Raw genomic sequence first — 20801 nt, forward strand, 5'->3', positions numbered from 1 at the left:
TAGCATAGCATAGCAGGATTTTGAAAACAGTACCATGCAGACAGCGTGGAAGCTGTGTTTTGAGTAAAACGATTACTGTAAATCCGATTCCGCTCTTCTTTTTTTTCTTTTAGTTCATGAGGAATGTATCTAGGGCCAGTTGCACAAAACACCTTAAGCATGACACTTGTGGCTGACATGAACTACTTCGACAATAACAGATCCCGTTGCATAAAGCCGCAGAGCAATCATTCATTGTAAAGGGACTGGAAGAGCGCAGCCTTGGAAAGTTGAGTGATCCAACCCCAGACGGTCACAGTCTTGAACTGACTTCTGGTAAAATCTGAAGCGCAAAATCAACATTAAATGCGTCCATCAGGTTCTTCCTCCCGTGGAACGCTCTTCTCTGGATGCCTTAATTGTTCTCATTTATCTCCATAAACTCAAACATGTTGTGGTTAAGATGGAGTCAGAGGCACTTTATGTTTTTGTCCTTACTTTGGTTTCCGTGCAACAGTCTAACAAACTAGAAGCAATAAGACCAAGTTAAGGAGAAACACTTAAATCCTAAAGTAAACTTTATAAGGAAACCTTAAGGAGAGGACTTGAGGATGTTTTGAGCAACTGGCTTTTTGAGGACAATCTTAACTGATCAGTCTCTGTAAATGTACAGTTAGTGGAAACGAATTTCCCTCTGGGACGAATAAAGTAAGTCTAAGTCTAACTGGCCGCTGGCTTTTAGCTGCTGTGAAATGCTCCACTGTGTTCACTAGCTTGTTGTTAACTCTGTCTGCTGTTTGGTGCTGATCAGGCCGTGTACAGTGAGTTTACCAGAGCGTCTCTCTTTTTTCTTTTCTAAAAACAGCTGCGTGCTGCAGCTGGAAATCAGATCGATGAGAGCAGTGAGAGTGAACTAAAACAGTGAAGTTGTGGGCCTGAAAACCAAACCTGAAACCTGAAAGATGTGAAAATGCTTCTTCCTGTAGAGCTGAAGAGAAGTGCAGAGTTGGGTGATAAGTCTGTCTGGGTTCATCACTATGAGCCGTCCCTTTCAGATTACGCATTTCATCCCTTGTCAATTTGACAGTAAAGGTTCATGCAGGTTTAGTGGTGACTAGCTGTGAGTTGTCAGTCGCCCACTTACGCTGTATAATCAGACAAATCTCACCTGTGTGGATGTTTCAAACAAACTTACTGAACACAAAGTTACTGTCACTTGTTAAACTTACCTGACGACAGGATATATAACACAATAGAATCATATCTATCTCTCAAATATGCATACACACACTCAAACACACAAATACTTTTTTTTCCTCCCCTCTCTGAGAGCGTCAAGTGGCAGTCCAGAGTGGTGTCTCTCTTTGGGCTGTGTTTGGTATAATTGGCAGCTGATTAATCACAGCTAATTAAATGTAATGATAGAGAAAGGTGGCCAATTTTGTGCTAAATGGTCAAGGTTAGGTAGAGGATTGTCAGGTGGCCGGGGCCTATTATTGCGGCACGCGCATGTGTGCGATGGTCAAGGTTAGGTAGTATTGCTAAAGAGTGGTGGAGCCATTATGTGTTTTTGTGTTAGGGAGAGGGGTTTGTGTGTGTGTGTGTGTGTGTGTGTGTGTGACTAAGTGGCCAGGTGATTAGTGGAATTAGAACATTAGGAATTGAGATGGAGAGGGTTTGTTAAGTGGAGGTGAGACGAGGTCGGCTCTATCTGTTTCTTTTTGTGTACATGTACATAAGGATGAGAAAGGAAGCACCTAAAGGCCACACAAGACTCTTAAAGAGGCAGAGTGATGGTCGGCCGTGTGTGTGAGTCAGGGGCTTGTGCTGATAATCTGACCCGATGACATTTTTCCGTCATCTCTTCCTGAAAGTTAGAGTGTCTGTGCTGTTGTTTGTTCCTACTTTGCATTCTCTTGATCCACCCCTGCGTGTGTAAGTTATGTGCCGTCTTATTTCTGAGGATTTTGTTTTCTGCCCAGATTAGGGAGATTTGTCCTGACAGATTCAGAATGCCAAACATATTCCTGCGTATGTGTGTGTGTAGCGCGTAGATGTGCAGAAGGCTGCTCTGAGCCCGCAAGACTTTAACAAGTAAAGGGAATGGGAGGCAAAAAAGATGGAGCACTTGCACTGGGCCTTAGTCTCTAAGAAGATTAGACAGACTGAGAGACAGAGAGAGTGCAACACATTTTAATTTGTCCCTTTGGCTGGCTGGGTAAGAACATAATGCCTCTGCCTGGGCCGGATGGAGGGATGGAAAGGCAGGGGGAAAAGACTGAGTAGGAGCAGGGGAGATTTGGAGGAAGAGGGAGGGATTGAGGGAAGAGGGGATTGACAGAGGAAAGGATGACGGCAGCGAGGGACGGTCAGAGAAAGGGATGAAGCCCGTCTTTTCTTGACTCTCCCCACCCTCTCACAGTATGATGGGCTCCCATCAAAGAGGCCAGCGGGGATTGAGCGCTGTTGATCCCCCGTTCAGATTAACTTCCTGGCAGATCGCTCTGTCTCTCTTTTTTTTCAGATTACCAGGAAGAGAGGGGAGGGCGAGGTTTCTCAATCCTAGTCTTATTCAGATTGTATCAAAGCCCCAAAGAGACAGATGAAATCCTGATCACTGTTATTCCATGATAATAATCATCTAGTCACTCCACATATCAGGCTAAATCTTAGCGACACGAGCCTGCAGATCAATCTATGTCAGCCCTTATTTCACCGCCCACACACACTGTCTATCTGCATAGCACTGGCAGAACGACAAAAGTACGACAAATCTCCAACAATGCAGCTTATTCAGGGCTGCTGGGACTTTATGCTCAGTAAATTTTAAAGTTATTGTTCTGTTTTGAATTTTTAACCTGTAAATTTACATCTAAAGTTGTTCTGAGCAGTCTTTTCTGTTTTCTCCTGATTGTTGAGGGAGGAAACAAAACATTTTTTTCCACTCAAACGAGTATTGGCAATAGAATAGAATAGAAAGAACTTTATTCATCGCCGAAGGGAAATTCAACTGTCTAGCAGCTTATAAAAAAAAATCAAATTTCACTTCATCAACAACACAGTGGTATTAAAATAGACATCAAATAAAATAAGTTGAAATAAGTGCATGAATAGTAATTAAAAATCAAAAATTAAATTAAATTAAATCAAATTAAAATTAAATTCAATTAAAATGACCCATTCCACAATAAGCTTGTGGGAAATTGGATGGGTATTTATAATAAATGATAATAATAATAAAAGTTATTTATAAAGCGCTTTTCAAAACAAAGTTCCAAAGTGCTTTAGATGGTTGATCCCAGATTTAAAACAATGCAGGATTCAAGCAAATAAAATGAGGCAATTTTAAGAAACTACAAAGAAAAATAAAATAAAGATAAAATACCGTCACTGAAGCAGAGAAGCAAAGTTGGCAACTAACTGCCCCGCAGAGCGATAGATTTATCACAAGATAAAACAATACAAATAATCAAATTAGACATGTATAAAATAAACAGTGTGTGGAAATTAATAAAAGGCTTTTTTGAACAGATAAGTTTTAAGAAGTGACTAAATGATGTCACTGATTCAGCAGCCTCAGATCCTCAGATCAGGGAGCTCCAGAGCTGAGGGGCTTTATCAGTAACCTAACTGACTCCTGATCAGCTTTCTGTGTGGAGTAAAAGTGGGCATACACATGTTGTCAGCGCCATTGCAGCTGTGATACTTGTTCATCCTTTATGCTTATTTGCAGTGCAGTGAGGGTGAAAGGAGAGGCTGATGGGCAAGTCGAGCTGCCTGTAGCCTGAGGGCTACCTGAAGCAACCGTCTGTCATCATTTTAAAATGGATGAAATATCAGAATATTTGTACAGCATTAACTTTCATATAAGTTTTCTGTGTCAAAGAAAAAATCTGCTGAGCCAGCCTGTTATTATAGACTATCACAGGGCTGACACATAGAGACAGACAACCATTCACACTCACATTCACACCTACGGACAATTTAGAGTCACCAATTAGCCTGCATGTCTTTGGACTGTGGGAGGAAGCTGGAGTACCTGGAGGAAACCCACGCTGATACAGGGAGAACATGCAAACTCCACACAGAAGGGCTGCCCCACCCTGGGGTTTCAGACAGCAGCATTGTTGCCATCTTTCTCCGTGAAATGAAGCCACGCTTTGGACTGTTTCTTCCTCTCTGACATGACTCCTTTCCAGTTTCCAGCAGTCTAGACGCACGAGTTTGACATCACTGTTTTGCAGTGTGCACTAACAGATCTGATCAGCTCAGAGACATACGATTCAGATGAATCAGACAAGTTGGAACCAGTTCTCAATTCCCATCCCTCATGGGAAATGCAACACCACAGTATTCCCATCATTCGTGTATTGCTTTTGTTTGATTTATTCGTAGCTCCGTTTCAGTGTTGTTGAAAAGAGTTTTGACTCTTCAATAAGTGGAGTTATTTCACATTTTTGTTGTGCTTCTTTTAGTCTCAAGGTGTGTGTCAGTTTGTTCATCGGGAAGATGAAGACACTCTGTGGAACTTGTGACGGATATTTGCACTACTTTCTGATATTTAATAAGTTAAATGATTCGTTAATCAGCAAAAAAATAAAATAACCAAGAGACTTTTGTTGCAGCTCTGAGGTCAAACAGATGTATCAGGATCCTCTAAACAAATTTCACTGTATACCAGGTGTGTTAAATGTGTGCCTTGCAGCTTGTATGCACCTATGTGCTGTAAACCATCTCAAGGCCACACAAACATTCACTTCACATTTCTTCTTACAGTCAGAGATCATCTGAAAATGTATCAGTGTGCTGACTGAAGTACACAAGCTCATACAGGACACATTTCACCTTTAATCCAGTGTTGTATCCCTCCACACTGATTCTGTCATATAACTGGTATTTAACTTAACCTTGTCTTTTTATAGACATTTGTATTGATTGTTCTGTGATTTCGGATTGAGGCTTTAAATTATTGCAGGCTGGGTTTAAAGGATAATTGTAGTTTATCACATTTATAGTTTCGTATTTTCACTTGGACCTTATTTACGTGGATTATGCCGTCATTTATACTACTAATGATAACATTTCCTACGAATGATTTGATTGCTTGAGAGCAGGAAACACAGTGACATGTCCAAAAATAAATCCGACTTGGTGAGAAAAGCAATTTATCCACATGGCGCCCACGTCAGTCACACACAGTGACACCCAGGAGATGTTCACTCTGTATTGATATGTTTATTTATCTGCTAACTGGATTCTTTCCATAGAAATTCTCATCTACTTTTTTTATTTTTTTTTATTTGTATTTCCAGACCCCCGGGGTTAGGGCTCGACCTGGACGCCTGCACTGGTATGCAGAGAGATGCATTTCGTCCAATCAGGTAACACACAAACACATGCTAACAAACAAACACATAACCACAGATACAGGCTGAAGGACTCAAGGCCAAAAAGCGGGACGCAAACAGAGAGTGAAAATGCAAAAATTCCAATTTAAATTATATATTGTTGTGTTTGTGTGTATAGATGGAGGCCTTGGAGCATATGGTGGACTCGACGGCCAAGCTGTTTGAGTGCGACAGAGATCAGATGTACTCTTACATCCTCCGTCTCTGCAGTAAGTCTCTTCCTCTCTTTTATTCATCTGTTTGTTCTGTTTTTTTCTCTCTCTCAGTTTGCAGCCTCCCACTTGCCCCCAATCTCCTCTGCTGTCGTGACCTCTCACCTCTGGGTGCGCTCTTGCCCCAGGCTTTGTGTCTGTGTGTGTGTGTGTGTGTGTGTGTGACGGAGAATGGGATCAGTCAGAAGTAAGAGCAGAAGACATGGTGTGATTGCTGCAGTGGAGAGCAGAGCAGATAACAGTTGTGATTGGAGTGTTAAAGCTGATTGTCAACCCATTACCCCCACTTCCGTGCACACACACACACTCACGCACACACACCTTCTAGTTAGTGTGTTTCCTAAATTACAGCATCGTTGAGGGTCGGTCAGTTGATCAGATTAGTGCTTTGATTGCCCTCTCCCAGCATGTAGCGCTTTGTCTGAAATTACTCTCTGATGCAGGCTGAGTGATGAACTACAGCAATATGGACGCACTATACAACCACACGGGTCTGTGTGATATGACGTTTATAACTGATTACATATGAAACTCTCCGCTGCTTTGTTTCTTGTTGTTTCCAGAGGAGACAAACAACTGGCAGAAGGCAGAAGCGCTGTGGACGAAGATGCAGGAGGAGAACCTTATTCCCAGGGAGGGGACCCTGCGCTTGCTGGCAGACATCCTGAAGGAAAATGGCCAGGAGGTGCCATTTGAGGTGCCTGAGGTAAAACCCCAGCTTTATAATATGTACATCCCAGTAACGCTCATTAGACAGATCTGTCATTCAGAAGAATAATTGCCTGGAGGTTCCTGAGGGGGGGGAGCAGAGCAGATAAAGCTGAAAGCAAAGGCCAGGAGATTCCCAAGAGCTCTGAAGGACTCTGAAAGTGCCCGAGGTCAAACATAACACACAAGTGTGCAGCACTGATGGTCAAATACAAATCACAATGGTGCCTATGCATACATTTCTGTCCCTAAATGTTAAATGAAATGAGGAGACCGTCCCCATGTTTATCTACTATATCCTGTCTGTTGATGTTTTAAGTAATTTATGGAGCAAAAATAACAAATATTCTCAGTTTACAGCATCTCAAATGGGAGGATTTGAGTTTTTTTGTTGCTTCATGTCAGTGTAAATTGAATAAATCTCGTTTTATTGTACAAAGAGCAGTTTATAGATGTGACCTTGGTCTCTGGCTACTTGTGAAGGTTATGTCTCACTATTTTCTGACATTATATAGGTTCTTAAAAATGCAAATGGCAGCCCTCCCTTTATATTTGAGGCGTCTATGATAAACATTAAAGCTACTACAGGTCATTTTCCAAAAAGCCAGATAGATAGAGGACTTACTTACATCCCTATGTAAAAATGCAGTGTTACAACATTCAAATTACACATGAATCTTAAAACACACAACATAAGGCACAAAAAGATAATCAATCAAATTAGAACATAAATAATTTAAATCTTAACTTGAAACTAAAGTAAAGGACGATGGTCGGTGACTGAACTGGGTACTTTTAAAAGCACCGACCAACCAACCATCGTCGCCAAATTTTGGTACCAGAGAACATGCCTGGATGAGAACGCCAGGCTTAAACAAAAGGCGGAAGTGCTGCGAAGCAACTTGGCAATGGAGCTAGTTGCTAGTGGAGCTACTGGGTTCAACTTCAGACAGGAAGTGGAAGCGCCCCAAAGCCAAAAAGCAGTGCATAGAGCTCCACGGCCGCTCCACACAGGGCACATCTGCCGCAATAGTTGTGGCGTCTGATCTGTTTTCTTTTCTATATTATTTCAGTAAAAGCCGAGTAGCCTGTCAATGCCAAATGGGCAGAAACATATAGACACACACAAGCTGAGAGACAGAGAGACAAAAGATTATCTCTCTGTTTGGTTAGAAAAAGGGAGAATTTCTTTTTCAACCCTGCAGCTTTTTCAAAAATTACATTTCTTGTTATTACAGAGAAGGTAAAGTATTGAAAAAAAGTACCTTTAGGTAACAGTGCCAAATTCCAGGTACTGTTATCGGGTCAAATGTAAATGGTACCCAACCCTATAAAGGACCTTCCAACTGTAAATATGCTGCCTTCAGATTAGTTGTGCAGACGATACGCTTTGTGTTCAAGTGGGTAAGTTGTAAGAACACCACTGCTAGGTAATGGGGATTGTCGACATCTCCACCAAGGTGTCAGTTTAGCAAGCAGGCAACATAATGCAGGAAATGGAAAGTCACAGTGACAGAGGTAAAAGATGAGGCTGTTGGAATAATCATCCATTTCCTCAGACATAAAATTAGGCAAAGAAACTCTATATAATATTATCTTATCATCCACAGGAAAATTGAACTTCCACAGCATCCGCCTTCTCTGAAAATGTCACAAAACACGTCACAACTTGGAGCTTTTAGAACATTTTGTGAACATGATAAACACAACCCCATTTGGAGGCAGCAGTATATACAATGACGGTGCCCAGTAGTATTCTGTTCACTATCATCAACGTCTCAGCTGCATAGATTTATATTGATTATAGCCAAATATAAACGGAAGCTGATCTACCATTATTTAAAATGCAGTGGTGTCACTCCCACCTATTTTCATACTGCATATATTAACCAAAGAGCACGCTGAGTCCAGCCTCTGATGGCAGGAACTAACCCCAAAAAACCTCTGAAAACTCTCATTAACTGCTCCCCCCCCGCCCCTCACTCTGCTCCACTTTAAGCTCTTGTTCATTACATGCAGAGGAAACAGGATTGAAGCTCTGATCTGAAGTGTGGTCAATCAGACCGGCTGGCTGGTGAAAGGAATTACAGCCTGATCTGTCTGTAAATCTGTAATGCCAGACTAATTTAGCCAGCAGCTAAATGCCACCATATGGCTGCCGCTGGATTCTTAGTTATATATGTGCGCGTGGCCTCGACCGTATTTGGCTGAGTGACAAGGACAGAATGTGAATAAATAAATAAATTGAATACAATAAATTCAGAGGGGACTTCTGCTTTAAATGATACACTGTTAGTGTTCCATTGCTGCATTTCTCCTCAGCTTCAGTTTGCATGTGAGCGTGCTTCAGTAGCCCGAAGCATGATGAGACAGGAAGTGATTGCTGTTGCCTGGAGCGATGAACTTGCTGACCCCTGGGGGCTCTTGAGTTGACACCCCCGCTCCGACACACACACACACTCGCAAATACACACACACTTTTCTTTTGCCCCTGGGGTGCCAGACCTAATTTGCCCCTAGCCAATACAGCTTAACCCCCTCCCCTCACTGCTACACGGGTGACCGAGCATTAGGGGACCCTGCCCTGCCTGCCCGGCATTATTGCACTGTCATACACACACAGCAGCTCATTGCAGCACACAGTTGAGTGTGTGTGTGTGTGTGTGTGTGCTGGCTTGAATGCTGGCTGTAGCTGCAACATCAGACTGAGTTTCATCACTGTTTTCCCTTTGTGTGTCATTTACAGACCTGGTACCAAGAAGCTGCCATCAAGAAAGCGGAGGTGGCAGCAGCAGCAGCAGCAACTCTCCCCTCAGCTGAGCCTAATGCTGTACTCAGAGCCCGTGTGATGGCCCTCTGTAAAAGAGGCAAAGCCAAAGGTAAGCAGCAGGAGGTCCCAGTGTTGTTGTCCCACATGATATAGAGCTCAACTAAACACATAAGAAGCTAGTTTGAGGTGTGTAATGTTTCCATTTGAAGCAAGTTGCCGCCTCCGGGGCTGAAAAATGAAGCCAACATTGAGGCCGGCTCCATATGTGAGTCAGTCCCCATACACCCCCCAACTTTACAGCAGAGATGAACATGTTCACAGCCTGGTACAAAAAATGGTTTTGGTCTCTTATAGCTAGTTTCCCCGTTCATGACAACTGTTCAGGGTCACAGCTAACTATAGACTGTAAATGCACCATGCCAACCAAGCTAGCAGCTAGTGTTAGGGTTAACTCCACTCTCTCGTTCACCTTCATCTAGTCCCAAAAATCCAAGATGTCGTTTAGATTACTGTAATGCCCTGCTCTCTGGTCTTCCCAAAAAGACCACCTCTAACCTGCAGCTACTCCAAAACTCAGCCTCACGAGTGCTGACGAGGACCAGAGGGCGGGCGCAAGACTCACCTTTTTAATTTAGCTTTTAACTGATTTCTTTTACTCTTTTAATTCTTCTATTATGTTATTTTTTACTTTCTAATGCTTTTAAATGATTTATTTTAAAACTTTATGCATTTTAGTTTCTAAATCTTCATTTATTTATTTATTTATTATTAATATTATTTTAATCTTTAAATCTTTGATTTTTCCTAATCTTACATTTTTATGCATTTTATCATTATTTTATCTCATACTTGTTTTATCTTATCATATTGCCTTTTAGTCAGTGTTTCCTCATGGGGGGCCTCCACACTGAGGGGTGTGTCCGGTCTGCCCGCGGGGACGTCGCCCTGGAGATCCCTCAGGCCCAGAGGACTGGGGGGCTCTGCACCATGTGCGGAGACCACCCCAGTCTGTCTGGGTCGGAGTGGTTTGTTTGTTTTTATTCTGTGAAGCACTTTGTGCTGCATTTTTAATGTATGAAAAGTGCTATACAAATAAAGTTTGATTTGATTTTAAGATAGCTACGGCCCAAATGCCAAATACAAGGCTACTAACGGAAGTCCACAAACCAGTGGTTAACGCCATGGAGGCTGCACTTCCTTTGTGCATTTTAAGTTGATCTGAGTGACATTTTTGACCATTAGGGAGCAGTGAGACTCCCAACATCTCTGACTTACTTCTGGCTTATCGGTTTTATTTTAGCAATAACGGCCTTTTAAAACATACAGCACAGTCAGCAGCATGGGCTTCCACTTGGATTCCGTGGAAGTCCATTACACACTCGTGTTTTAGTTCTACTTCCTTTCTGGAACATTTAGCTTCCTGGAGTTCACTCGTTTACTTTGCTGTCTGCTGATTTGTGTGAGGCAGGTAGCGTTAAGTGGGATTTTTCTGCTTGAGATGGTCCTGGGCAAGAGTCGATAAACACTCAAATGTATAGGGGACAAGGATGCAAACTTTTGGAGAATCTTTCCTTGAAGGCATTTATAGTGCGACCCTACATCTTTTCTCACTGTTGCACACTCTGCCAGTTGCTACATGAATTGTTAGATTACCTGTTTTGTAAAGTTAAAGCAACTGAAGGACACATCACCTCCCAGTTCTGAGGCTGACAAGGTGCAGGGGGTGTTCAGAAGCTGTTCAACTGTCTGACAAGCACCTCAGACATCTTTGTAGAGCTGCAAGAGTTCAGTGTTAAATCTCTAGGCTGAAGCTTTATTGCTTCAGTGTCGCTAAAAAAATATTGTTTGATAAAGCCTTAAAGACACTTCACCCTGCTTATTGAGTATTTGGCAGTCGTTGAAGAAGTATTCAGATCTTTTGTCGAAGTTAAAGTTGCAATACTTCAGTGTAAAAATACTACTCATTATGAAGGTAATTCATATGTATCATATTACTGAACATAATTTTACTGCAATAATGTCATAATAATCACTGGAATTTTGCAGCTGGTAGAGGTGGGAATTTGTTTAATTACTTCATATCCTGCTGGGTTACCAATAATAAAAGACCATCATTTAATAGTTGAATTATTTTTTGAATTAATAATCTACATCTACAGAGTAACTTAAGTTATCAAAGTTATGTAGTTGAGTAAAAAGGACAATATTTGCCTCCAAAATGTAGCGGGGTAGAAGTATAACGTAGTAGCAGAAAATGGCAACACTCAAGTAAAGCACAAGTACCTCAAATTGCACTTAAGCACAGCACTTGAGTAAATGTACTTAGTTACATTGCTGTTTGGGGTCACCTGCAGCAAGTAGCACCAGATTTCATATGAATTTCAGTGACGTGAAGCTTTAAGCATCTTGGTAAAAGCAGATTTCTCTATTTCTCTCTATAACCTCTGACTGCTGTTTTCTCTCCCTCGTCCTCTCCGTCTACAGAAGCCTATGGGATACTGAAGGATGCCAATAAAAGGGGCGTGGTGTTAGGTCCCTCCCCTTACGATCAGCTGATCCGAGCCCTGTTGGCCGGGGGATACTTGGAGGAAGCCATAGCAGTCAAGGACATGTGAGTGCCTCAACATCTCATTCTGCAACAACAAATGACGTATTTTGGTGAAGCCTGACAAAACATATGTGAGGATGTTTGAATGGTTTCATGATAGTTGGTGTCATGACAGCTGTCTGTGTCAGCTCTTCTGTACAAATATTAACAGCTGTGTAAGTAAGCTTTTTACAATCTGTGTGTAAGTGCAGTTAGCAAAGAGCTGGGCTAGGGTGAAGCTAACACACGCACTAATGCTGTGTCTCAAATCACATACTTCCGTCAGTACACTTCCATGTAGTATACTATGTGCACTATGTACTTATTGGCGTAGTGCGCGAATTTCGACAGGGTAATGTTGTCTCAAACCAAACACGGTCGTTGTGCACTCACCGGAAATGACGACCGCAAATTAGCTAGTTAGCAAACTAGCATTAGCATTTGCGTTATCGTTCGTGGTACCAAATCATTACAGACTGCTAAATTAACCCAGCAAACATACTGCTAGCTTACACCCGACAACAGTATAGTGGTGCTTAGTGCAAAAAACACATGTATTTGTACAATGCAACAACGTTCACGGTCGCACAGTCCTTGGCCGCCATTTCCTGTTTGAAAAGTTGTCCCTCCCCTTTCGACATGTAGCCAAGATGGCGACCATTGAGGACGAGAAGTACTAATGCACTGACAATAGATAAGTACCTCATACAGCCCCACTTCAAAAGATCCAAACTATCCCTTTATCGCATGTGAATATATTGTGAAATATCCGCTCTTAGCGCAGACAGACAGCACAGCAGTGTATCTTGGTTATAAACCTAACAAATTCAACATGTAGTGTGGTTAATGCTCTCAGTCTGTGGCACCGGGTCACCTCAGGCTAGAACTACATCTCCTCAATAGACATGAGGATTATAAACTGATTGTGTGTGAACACTCTCGGCCCTGCTGGATATGAACAGTGATTCTTACTAAGCCCTGAGACACACACACACACACACACACACGCTCGTATGTGCAGATTAATTTCGGTTTTCTGGGAAGCGGGTGACTTTGCGTAAAAACATCAATCTTCTTCCAATTAGTAATGTATCGTGTGTTGTTGTGTTACGGGGGCCGTATCAGGGCTCGAGCCTGGAGACAAATGGACGGACGGACAGAGGTATTAGAGATCTGAGCTTAGTGCAGCGCTGATCTTCTCAGTTTGTCCTTTTAGGTAATCTCCTGCTTTTTCTTTATCTCCTTTTGTCCCTGTCTTTATATCACTTTCTCGCTGTGGAGGCAACAACACAGAAGTGCAGAGATAATAATATAATGACATGATACACTGAAAAAAGAGATGCGGTTACTAATTTGTGAGGGAAAGAGAAAAAACATGTAAAAACATCCATTACACTATCAGTCTCTTCCTGTTTTCGGGCTCTCTACATGGTTCACTCTCTTATGTGATGAGAAATAATCGTATCAATTTTAGACCCCTGTTTCAACAAGCGCGAGGCAATACAAGTGATAACCCATCTCCAGTCTCTGTTTGATTTGGTTTATGGCATCCCTGCCTGGATAAAAGCTTCGTTTATCTGCACTCTAAATGAGAAGTGAAATGAGCTGAGAGGAGAGTCGGCGAGAGATGGAAAGTGGGGAGGAAAGGAAGGAGATAAAAAGAGATGAGCGGGAAGAGAGGAGTGAAGGAGGCGACGAGGGCTAGATTTAATCGCGTACGAGGTTAATGAAGACGCTATAGGCATTAATTCTCTGTGTGTGTGTTTGTTTTTGGGTAATCTGTACAGAATTGAGCAGCGGGGTGCTTATGGCGAGATTAAGGGATTGGGAGAGAGTGATGATGATGAGAGAGACTGAGGAAGGGGTGGATGTTGGATTCATTGGCTGAAGCACAATACCCCTAGAAGGAGAAGGCGATAGAGAGCGGTGGTGAGAATGTGTGTGTGTGTGGGGGGGAAAGGTGAGTGGGAGACGGCCTCTAGAGATTTCCTCCCACCCGATAAGAATAATTCTGACCCTGCTCCCCCCTCTGCACGGTCTCCACGGCAATCCGTCAGCGACCCTGTTACCGCTCCAATCTCCACCGTGACCCTGTCACAGCAGCTGCCGGATGCTGCTTGGCCTGGTGTCGCTGTGGTGATAAGGATTGCCGGCCTGATGCTCAATTGAGCGGACGGATTAATCTGGTTGCAGGGCTATAATAACAAATACAAAAAAAGATGGGAGGCGAGCTTGATTGAGGTTTTAGTGGCAAGGAAATGAAAAGGAGGAGGACTGAAAAGGACTGCAAATAGACCGAGCGAATGAGGGAGGGAACGTCTGGAGGAGGAAGTCATGAGGAATGAGGGGCAGCTCCTGGAGGCCTCAACACAGCCTCATCCTCTCACATAATACCACGCACGGATATATACAAACACGCACGTGCAGCGGCTCAGCGGGAAGTAATCAAGTGTTTGATGTCTGTATTATTTTCGGGGTAACAGCGAGCACTTTACAAGAGGCTCAGATTTGTTCTGTCAATTACATTCGTTCCCATTGTTTCGTCTGTCTTCTGTCTTTCAGCTCATGTCTTTCTCCACTCTGCGATTTCTGATGTGATGCCTTATAAAGGCCCAAGTGCAAAAGACTGAGATGTCACGGAGATATTAACTCAGTCATCACAGATTATAACGATTTCCTTTTAATGGTAGAGTAGTCTCACGTAGTTAGATCTCTTTATCTCCACAACGCTGTGCGTGTCAGCCCGAGAGAGAAGTCTGCAAACATATATTATTATTCTGCTATAGTTGGAAGAAATGCTCTGGCCTGTTTGCATTTTTTTTAAACCAGCCTGCCAGTCTGAGTCTGAGTCAGAGTCTGGGCTTTTCCAAGTTGTGTTCACGAGTTGTTTTATTCAAAGTAGGTCTTTACAACAATTCAGCAAAACAACAAAGCAGGAATTCCTCATTGCAAGATCCAAATCTTCATCAAAACGTAAAACACCAGACAAAAACTGTACTGTACATCATCAAATGTCATTTTAACAGTTGCTGTGATCATATTTTGCACACCAGTCATGACTATTAGCAGGCATGCTAACAGAATGACACAAATGAGAAGTGTATACCAAACCAAGAACATCCTCTGTGTCTCCCTCAGTGCTGTGTCTCATTTGCCGAACTTCCAGCTGGGCGATCTCGCCACCAGTTTGCTCATCATCACACACAGCAAGAGAGGCCAGTCTAAAGGTAAGAAACAGACACGTATGTTTAAACACACACTCATATACGACTCACTTCATACTCACATTAACTCACCTCCGGCACTCCTCCACAGTGGCTCTCGAGAAACTGAAGTCAATGCTGGAGGCAGACCGTGTGCCCTCACAGCTCGCCTTCACCAGGGTGATCCAGGCCCTAGGTAATGATGGCCACGTGGAGGGGATCCAGGAAGTGGAGTCACTGGTGAAGGGCCTCGGCGCGAACCTCAACCTGACCAGCATGGTGTTTGTTAACAACATGGCCCTCGCCCACATCAAGAAGTAAGAAGAGGCACTTAAAGCACGTGTAGGATTTAAGGATTTCAGACTGTGGTGTCTCATTTTTCTGCAAAGAAAAAAGTAGTTTGAAACATCCTTTAAACACATAAATGTCTACACAAAGAGGCTTTAACGCTGGATTTTGGTCACGTATGAGACACATATTTCCCTAAATCGAACTTTTTGAGAAAATTGTCATATCATCTCTAATCCCTGTCGCCAAGTGTAGTAAATTGAGCGCAGACAGACACCAATCAGGGAAACAAAGCACTGCAGATGAGCAGGGCTGCATAAGCAAAACGTAATTTCAATTTATGATGCAATTTGCTGTGCTGTGTGCAGTCTTTTATATTATTTTATAGACTGTGTGGCATTACTGTGCAGCACACAGAGATGAACAGTTAAATGCAACACTAGCAGCAAAGTGTGACAAGACCCACGTTGACACACTCTTAAAGTAAAAGCTTACAGGACGAGTGGGGCGTCAAGAACAAATAGGAAACACAGGCGTAATAGGATTATTCATGGATTCCTTTTAATGTCATAAAACGACCCATCCTCCATTTCTGCTTTGTCGCTTCTTAAACAACAGAGAACAAATACATGAAACACATTGTGCATCAAACTTTCATTGCGCTACTTGCCGCATTAGCGCTGTCCCCCAGCTCGAGCGGCAGCGTCCCCGTGCCATCTCGGAGGGACAGCAGGAAGTGAAGAATAGCAAGACAGTCTCACGCCCGATTGGCCATCGCAGCGCCGGCCTGTCAGCTTGAACCCTGACCTCCCAGGAGCTGCGCTCTGAGCAGCTCTGACACGTGCGTCCCCGCTGTATCTGAGTCAAGCTGACTGGTTAAGAGCCTGGGCGGAAAAGCAAGCAGGCCCGGAAAGCGTAGCGCCACATTTAGAGGGGCCCCCCGCTGAATTATTCAGACGGTCCCAGTCGCAACAATCAGCGTAGATATGTTCCCCCACCTCTGGAACGCTCTCACATATACATATACAGGGGCACACACACACCCAGTGTGTTAAATATTCATTACGACTGCTGACGGTGGGGAGGGAGCAGGGAGCGTAAAGTGTTAGCAGCGAGGTCGGGTTGCCAGATTGAGTTGTTTTAGATTTGTAGCTCTTCGGTGTGCAGGCTTTGTTTGGTTGTGGCAACCTCAGCAGAAAAACATTTCACAGTGTGAGTGGAGAACGAGCTGGTCTGCACTCTGTGGGAGGAAAAACATGAAACCAATATCATTTTAATATTAACGTACTAAAATTTCCAAAGTCTAAAATCAGCATGTCGGAGCAGTTTTAATGTTCTTTAACCAGTTTCTCATATTAATAATATATCTCACCCCAAGGGGTCAAATCACACTCTGAGAGGTGACTCATAGTTTGGCTTATTACTGATGTATTGTTTTTCTCCCAGCCCAGAGTCTCCAGCAACTACAGCCATATTATACATTGTTGTCTTTGAAGCTTAAACACTATAAAGATAAAATTATACTATCGTAGTGACCAAAATTATTAGTTATCAGTATTATCGTGGGGTTCTTAAAATGTGCTGAAAATGTTTAGAAAGTACTGATACGCACACTGGAGTTTATGTTGAAAACCACAAATGAAATAAGCAATTAGCATTTTGTTTGCATAAGTATTAAAATAATAACATAGCCAATACCTTAATGTAAACATATGAAAGCCATATTAAATGTGCATTAATATTAGGGATGGCACTATGTGGCTATGCATCTTGGAGGCTGTTGTGAACTTTGGTTGAAGCTAGACAGTATTTAATGTCAGTCTTTCAAAGTGCAGTAATCTAACTTGGATTTAATGATAAATAAATCTGAAACAATAATATTAATCATGGAAAATTTCACCATAATTTATTGTGAATTTGTTAACTATTTCAACCCTAGCTGTCTCACAATCTCAATTTACATCCAGTGAGCATTCAGCGTCAATACAGAAGGAAGCGTGCCCTTTATGTAACAAGAATGAAAGTAGAGGTGCGGACACGTCAGAGTAACCTGCTCGCCTTCGTAATCCATAACGCAGTCTTCCCCTAATCTAAACCACACCTTAGTTGCCATGCACGGGCATTGGAATATACACTGTGAATAAAAGTAATGGACACCTCCATGACGTCATCTGTTAGTTTGTGGACTCCCATTTTACGGCCTTGGCATTTTGGCCAGAAGTGACCATATTTGGAGGGGAGGGTGGAGCAGTGGAGGAGCGAGGAGTGGACCTGACTCACTGACTATTAACTTTAAGCCTTAATAGATTGTAAATGGGTGACTTACATAAAAATTCATCCCCTGTACAGTTGTCATGAAGGGAGAAATTAGCTGTAGAGACCAAAACCTTTTTTTTGTACCAGACTGTAAACATGTTAAATTTCGGCATTTCAACATGGTGGTCTTTGGGGATTGGCCTCAAGTGGCCATTAGAGGAACTGCAGTTTTTGGCCTCATTCTTCAGGTTGTTGGCGCCTGCACTGGACATAGTAAATGTTTTCGCTGAATATAATCCAGGGTTTTGTAGACTTGTCCAATACTGACTTTCTTGTTTCACAATAGGGTTGTTCCTCCCGTTTCCTGTCAAACATGTACAGTTTTTTGTGCGTTGTTTTGATCTACTCTAACCCTTTATTTCCTTCCCACTCTCTTCAGTGGTGACTTTGACTCAGCAGTGGAGGTTTTGGAGGCCGTCTACACCAGTCCAGACAACGCAGACCCCAGTATGGCCTTCGTCTTCAGACGGATCTTGGAAAATGACAACGACAAAGCCTTGGACAAGTGTAAGACCTAGAATCCACACAAGAAATACAAACTATGTAAAATGACTATAAGAATGATGTCATAGAGTCCTGAAAAAACACGTTACGATAAAACCATTTGACCAGTTGTGCACACTGTGTTGCAGTGAGTGCTATGGCAGAGCGGCTAGCCAACCACTTTGCCTGCTACAGACCAGCCTCAGACCTCTTCCTCCAGCTGCTAGATGTGGGCAGAGTCGAGGACGCCAAGTTCATGCTGGCTGTGAGTATGAGAGTGTGTGTGTTTGTGTGTGCGTCCCAAAGCTGGAAGCAAGAGAGCTAACACATTTAAGAATCACCAATGTATTTTGAGCTCAGTGTTATCCACAGGTACGTCAGGAGATTCAAATTGAGTACTTTATTTTTTATTTTCACTGCTGGGTTTGGGATGGGGAAGCTGTTGCATGACTGTGTGTGTAAGGTTTTCAGTTGTGGTCACCAGAGGCTGAGATGAGATGCACTTTTATTTATACTGGAGGGAAATTGACAAGCATTCATGCAAATGCATAAAGATGCATCACTCGCTGCTCTCACTCACTCCTCTTCATCACTATTTAAACATGAAGTGAAGAAATCCATGGGTTTTCAGGTCAGGCTGTGTTTCTCGTCACACATGCATTTAGTATTCTGTTTTATCCTCATGTAAAGAGGAGATGATGCTGTGGTACCTCTAAATAAATAAAAAAATTTGATTGTTACTATAGAAATACGTTAACACAACGATCTGCTATATAGTGCAGCTGCTGCTCTTCATTATTCAGGCTGCACACCATGAGGAGAAAGCTCTGTGAAATGTTTTCTTTTTACTTTTTGTGACCACTTTAACTAAATTTTAAATCATCTGGAGCATTCTGTCCCGGTGTGCACTCCTCCATTTTGAGTGTCTCTTGGCTACATTTTAAATTATCGCATCAAAGTAATTAAAATCTGCAGAAAAACACAAATCAACAAGGGAGCTGCTGATGCACTCGTCCAGTTGTCAGACCCGAGCGATGGCGGAGACGTTCTTCCGCCACAATCGTTCACTTATTCATCCCACCTCACATTTATGTCAGGAAGTGCTCCCCCACATTTCCACCAATGAGTCTGGTGGTCTGAAACTTGGCCTCCGACTGCTTCACTTATTTAACACAGTTCATACATTACAGCTCAATGACTTTGCATTGAGCCTGGGGACATGAATATGTATAAGCTAGATGGGTGAGAGACGAGAGGAAGGAGGAAGAGGATGAGATCAAGAAAAACTCAGAGAAAGACACAAAGATGGAGATGAAGACGCTCCTCTCTCTAACAGTGATTGTTTCACTCTCACTTGCTGAGTTATTACCTGACAGTCATTCAGTTGCATGTGTGACTGAAATGCACACTGATGAACACAGATATATAACTCACAGTCCTCACTTAATACACTTCATCACTTTTTAAACACAAACAAAAGGAATCTGTGTTTTCAGCTCTTATAATGTTCTTGTCACACGATCTGAGCTGCTCACATTTTCACTCTGACATGCATTTGCTGTCTGATTTGGACATATTGAATAATTATAAAACTATAACACTGCAAAAACAGGTGCTTTCAGACCTAGAGTTGTCTTGCTTTGGTCTGAATCAGGGACTAATTTTGTTGTATAACTGCCTAGAGTTGGTTCATGTTCTCACAGCAGCATTTACAAGCGGACCAGATCAAATGCCTTGTGCCTGATTGGTCAGAATTTCCATGTGGGAAAAATCCAGGAAGTAAAGCAAATGTTGAAGAAGAGTACACTTGCAAGATAAATGTGACACTTTCTAATGTCACAATGGAGGGACAACTACGCAGGTTGATTTTAGCGCTGCTCATCGTGGACTATATTGCTGTCATTGTTCATTTTAGTCAAACCATACAGTTTGAAAACGAGGCGCGGCTCCAACTAGAAAACAATGTTTTGATGCATTGGATGTGCTGAATGTGCATATTAAGGCAGTACAGGAGGAGGTGCACATTAATAATCCTCCAGGACTGTAACATGCTCATGTTTAACCCAAACAATGTGTCATGTGACTGCAGTTGGTTCAGATCCAGGTCGGAACACCTTCTCACCACAAACCAGCCACACCAGAGTTTGACAGTGGTTAGTTTAGTCGCCTCTGGAAACTTCTGAAAAACTTAAAGTTGTGCAGGATGCCTCTGATTTGCATAAAGTAGCCTAGATTCAACTTAATGCAAATAAGAAACACACATCCAATGTCTCTAAATGCAGTGTGGTGCTACCAGAATGCATTGCACAGCTCTTGCATAGACAATAAATGAGAAGCATGGAAATGGCAGATTCTGTGGACATGTGCCTTCACTTCGACTCACACTGGGTCTGCAGCTGCCTGTACTGGAGAACAGCATGAAAGCAAGGAGCACTCACTCTGCAGCTACATCTGGGGACTGATGCATCCTCAGAAGTACACCGCACACTGCTCGACTAGAAGAATCTCAGTCATCTGAGGGGTCTCCAACTGATGTTCGACTTTCAGGGGGGCAGCACATTATAATAAGTTGAATATGCAACCGAAGTAAATTTAAAGCAGTATGTTTAAAAACAAATTTTAGTAATTACATGTAAAAACACTGTGAAACTGGGTCAGAGATAGGTGTTAAAGTGTGTGCATACAGTTCTTTATTGGTAAGAAAAGGCAAAATGGCCTTTGTGCTGAGGCCTGGCTTCGTCTTTACATCTTTTATATATATATATATATATATATATATACATATCATATACTCAGACAAGAAGGCGACATGCGTTTGCTCTTCATCCCTCCCTGACATCTTGAGTG

General features: G+C 42.5%; 1 protein-coding gene across 1 annotated transcript in view; it reads left to right on the forward strand.

Annotated features, from left to right (window-relative positions):
• lrpprc (leucine-rich pentatricopeptide repeat containing) overlaps window positions 1-20801 on the forward strand; it is a 77190-nt gene that overhangs the window by 43218 nt on the left and 13171 nt on the right. The window contains exons 26-34 of the mRNA XM_050070943.1: window positions 5292-5360; window positions 5506-5596; window positions 6163-6305; window positions 9054-9186; window positions 11562-11688; window positions 14803-14891; window positions 14980-15184; window positions 17851-17978; window positions 18104-18219. Of these exons, the coding sequence (XP_049926900.1) occupies window positions 5292-5360; window positions 5506-5596; window positions 6163-6305; window positions 9054-9186; window positions 11562-11688; window positions 14803-14891; window positions 14980-15184; window positions 17851-17978; window positions 18104-18219 (1101 nt within the window). The remainder of the gene's footprint in view (window positions 1-5291; window positions 5361-5505; window positions 5597-6162; window positions 6306-9053; window positions 9187-11561; window positions 11689-14802; window positions 14892-14979; window positions 15185-17850; window positions 17979-18103; window positions 18220-20801) is intronic.

Source organism: Epinephelus moara, chromosome 19 (genome assembly GCF_006386435.1).
Source record: "Epinephelus moara isolate mb chromosome 19, YSFRI_EMoa_1.0, whole genome shotgun sequence".
Lineage (NCBI taxonomy): Eukaryota > Metazoa > Chordata > Actinopteri > Perciformes > Serranidae > Epinephelus > Epinephelus moara.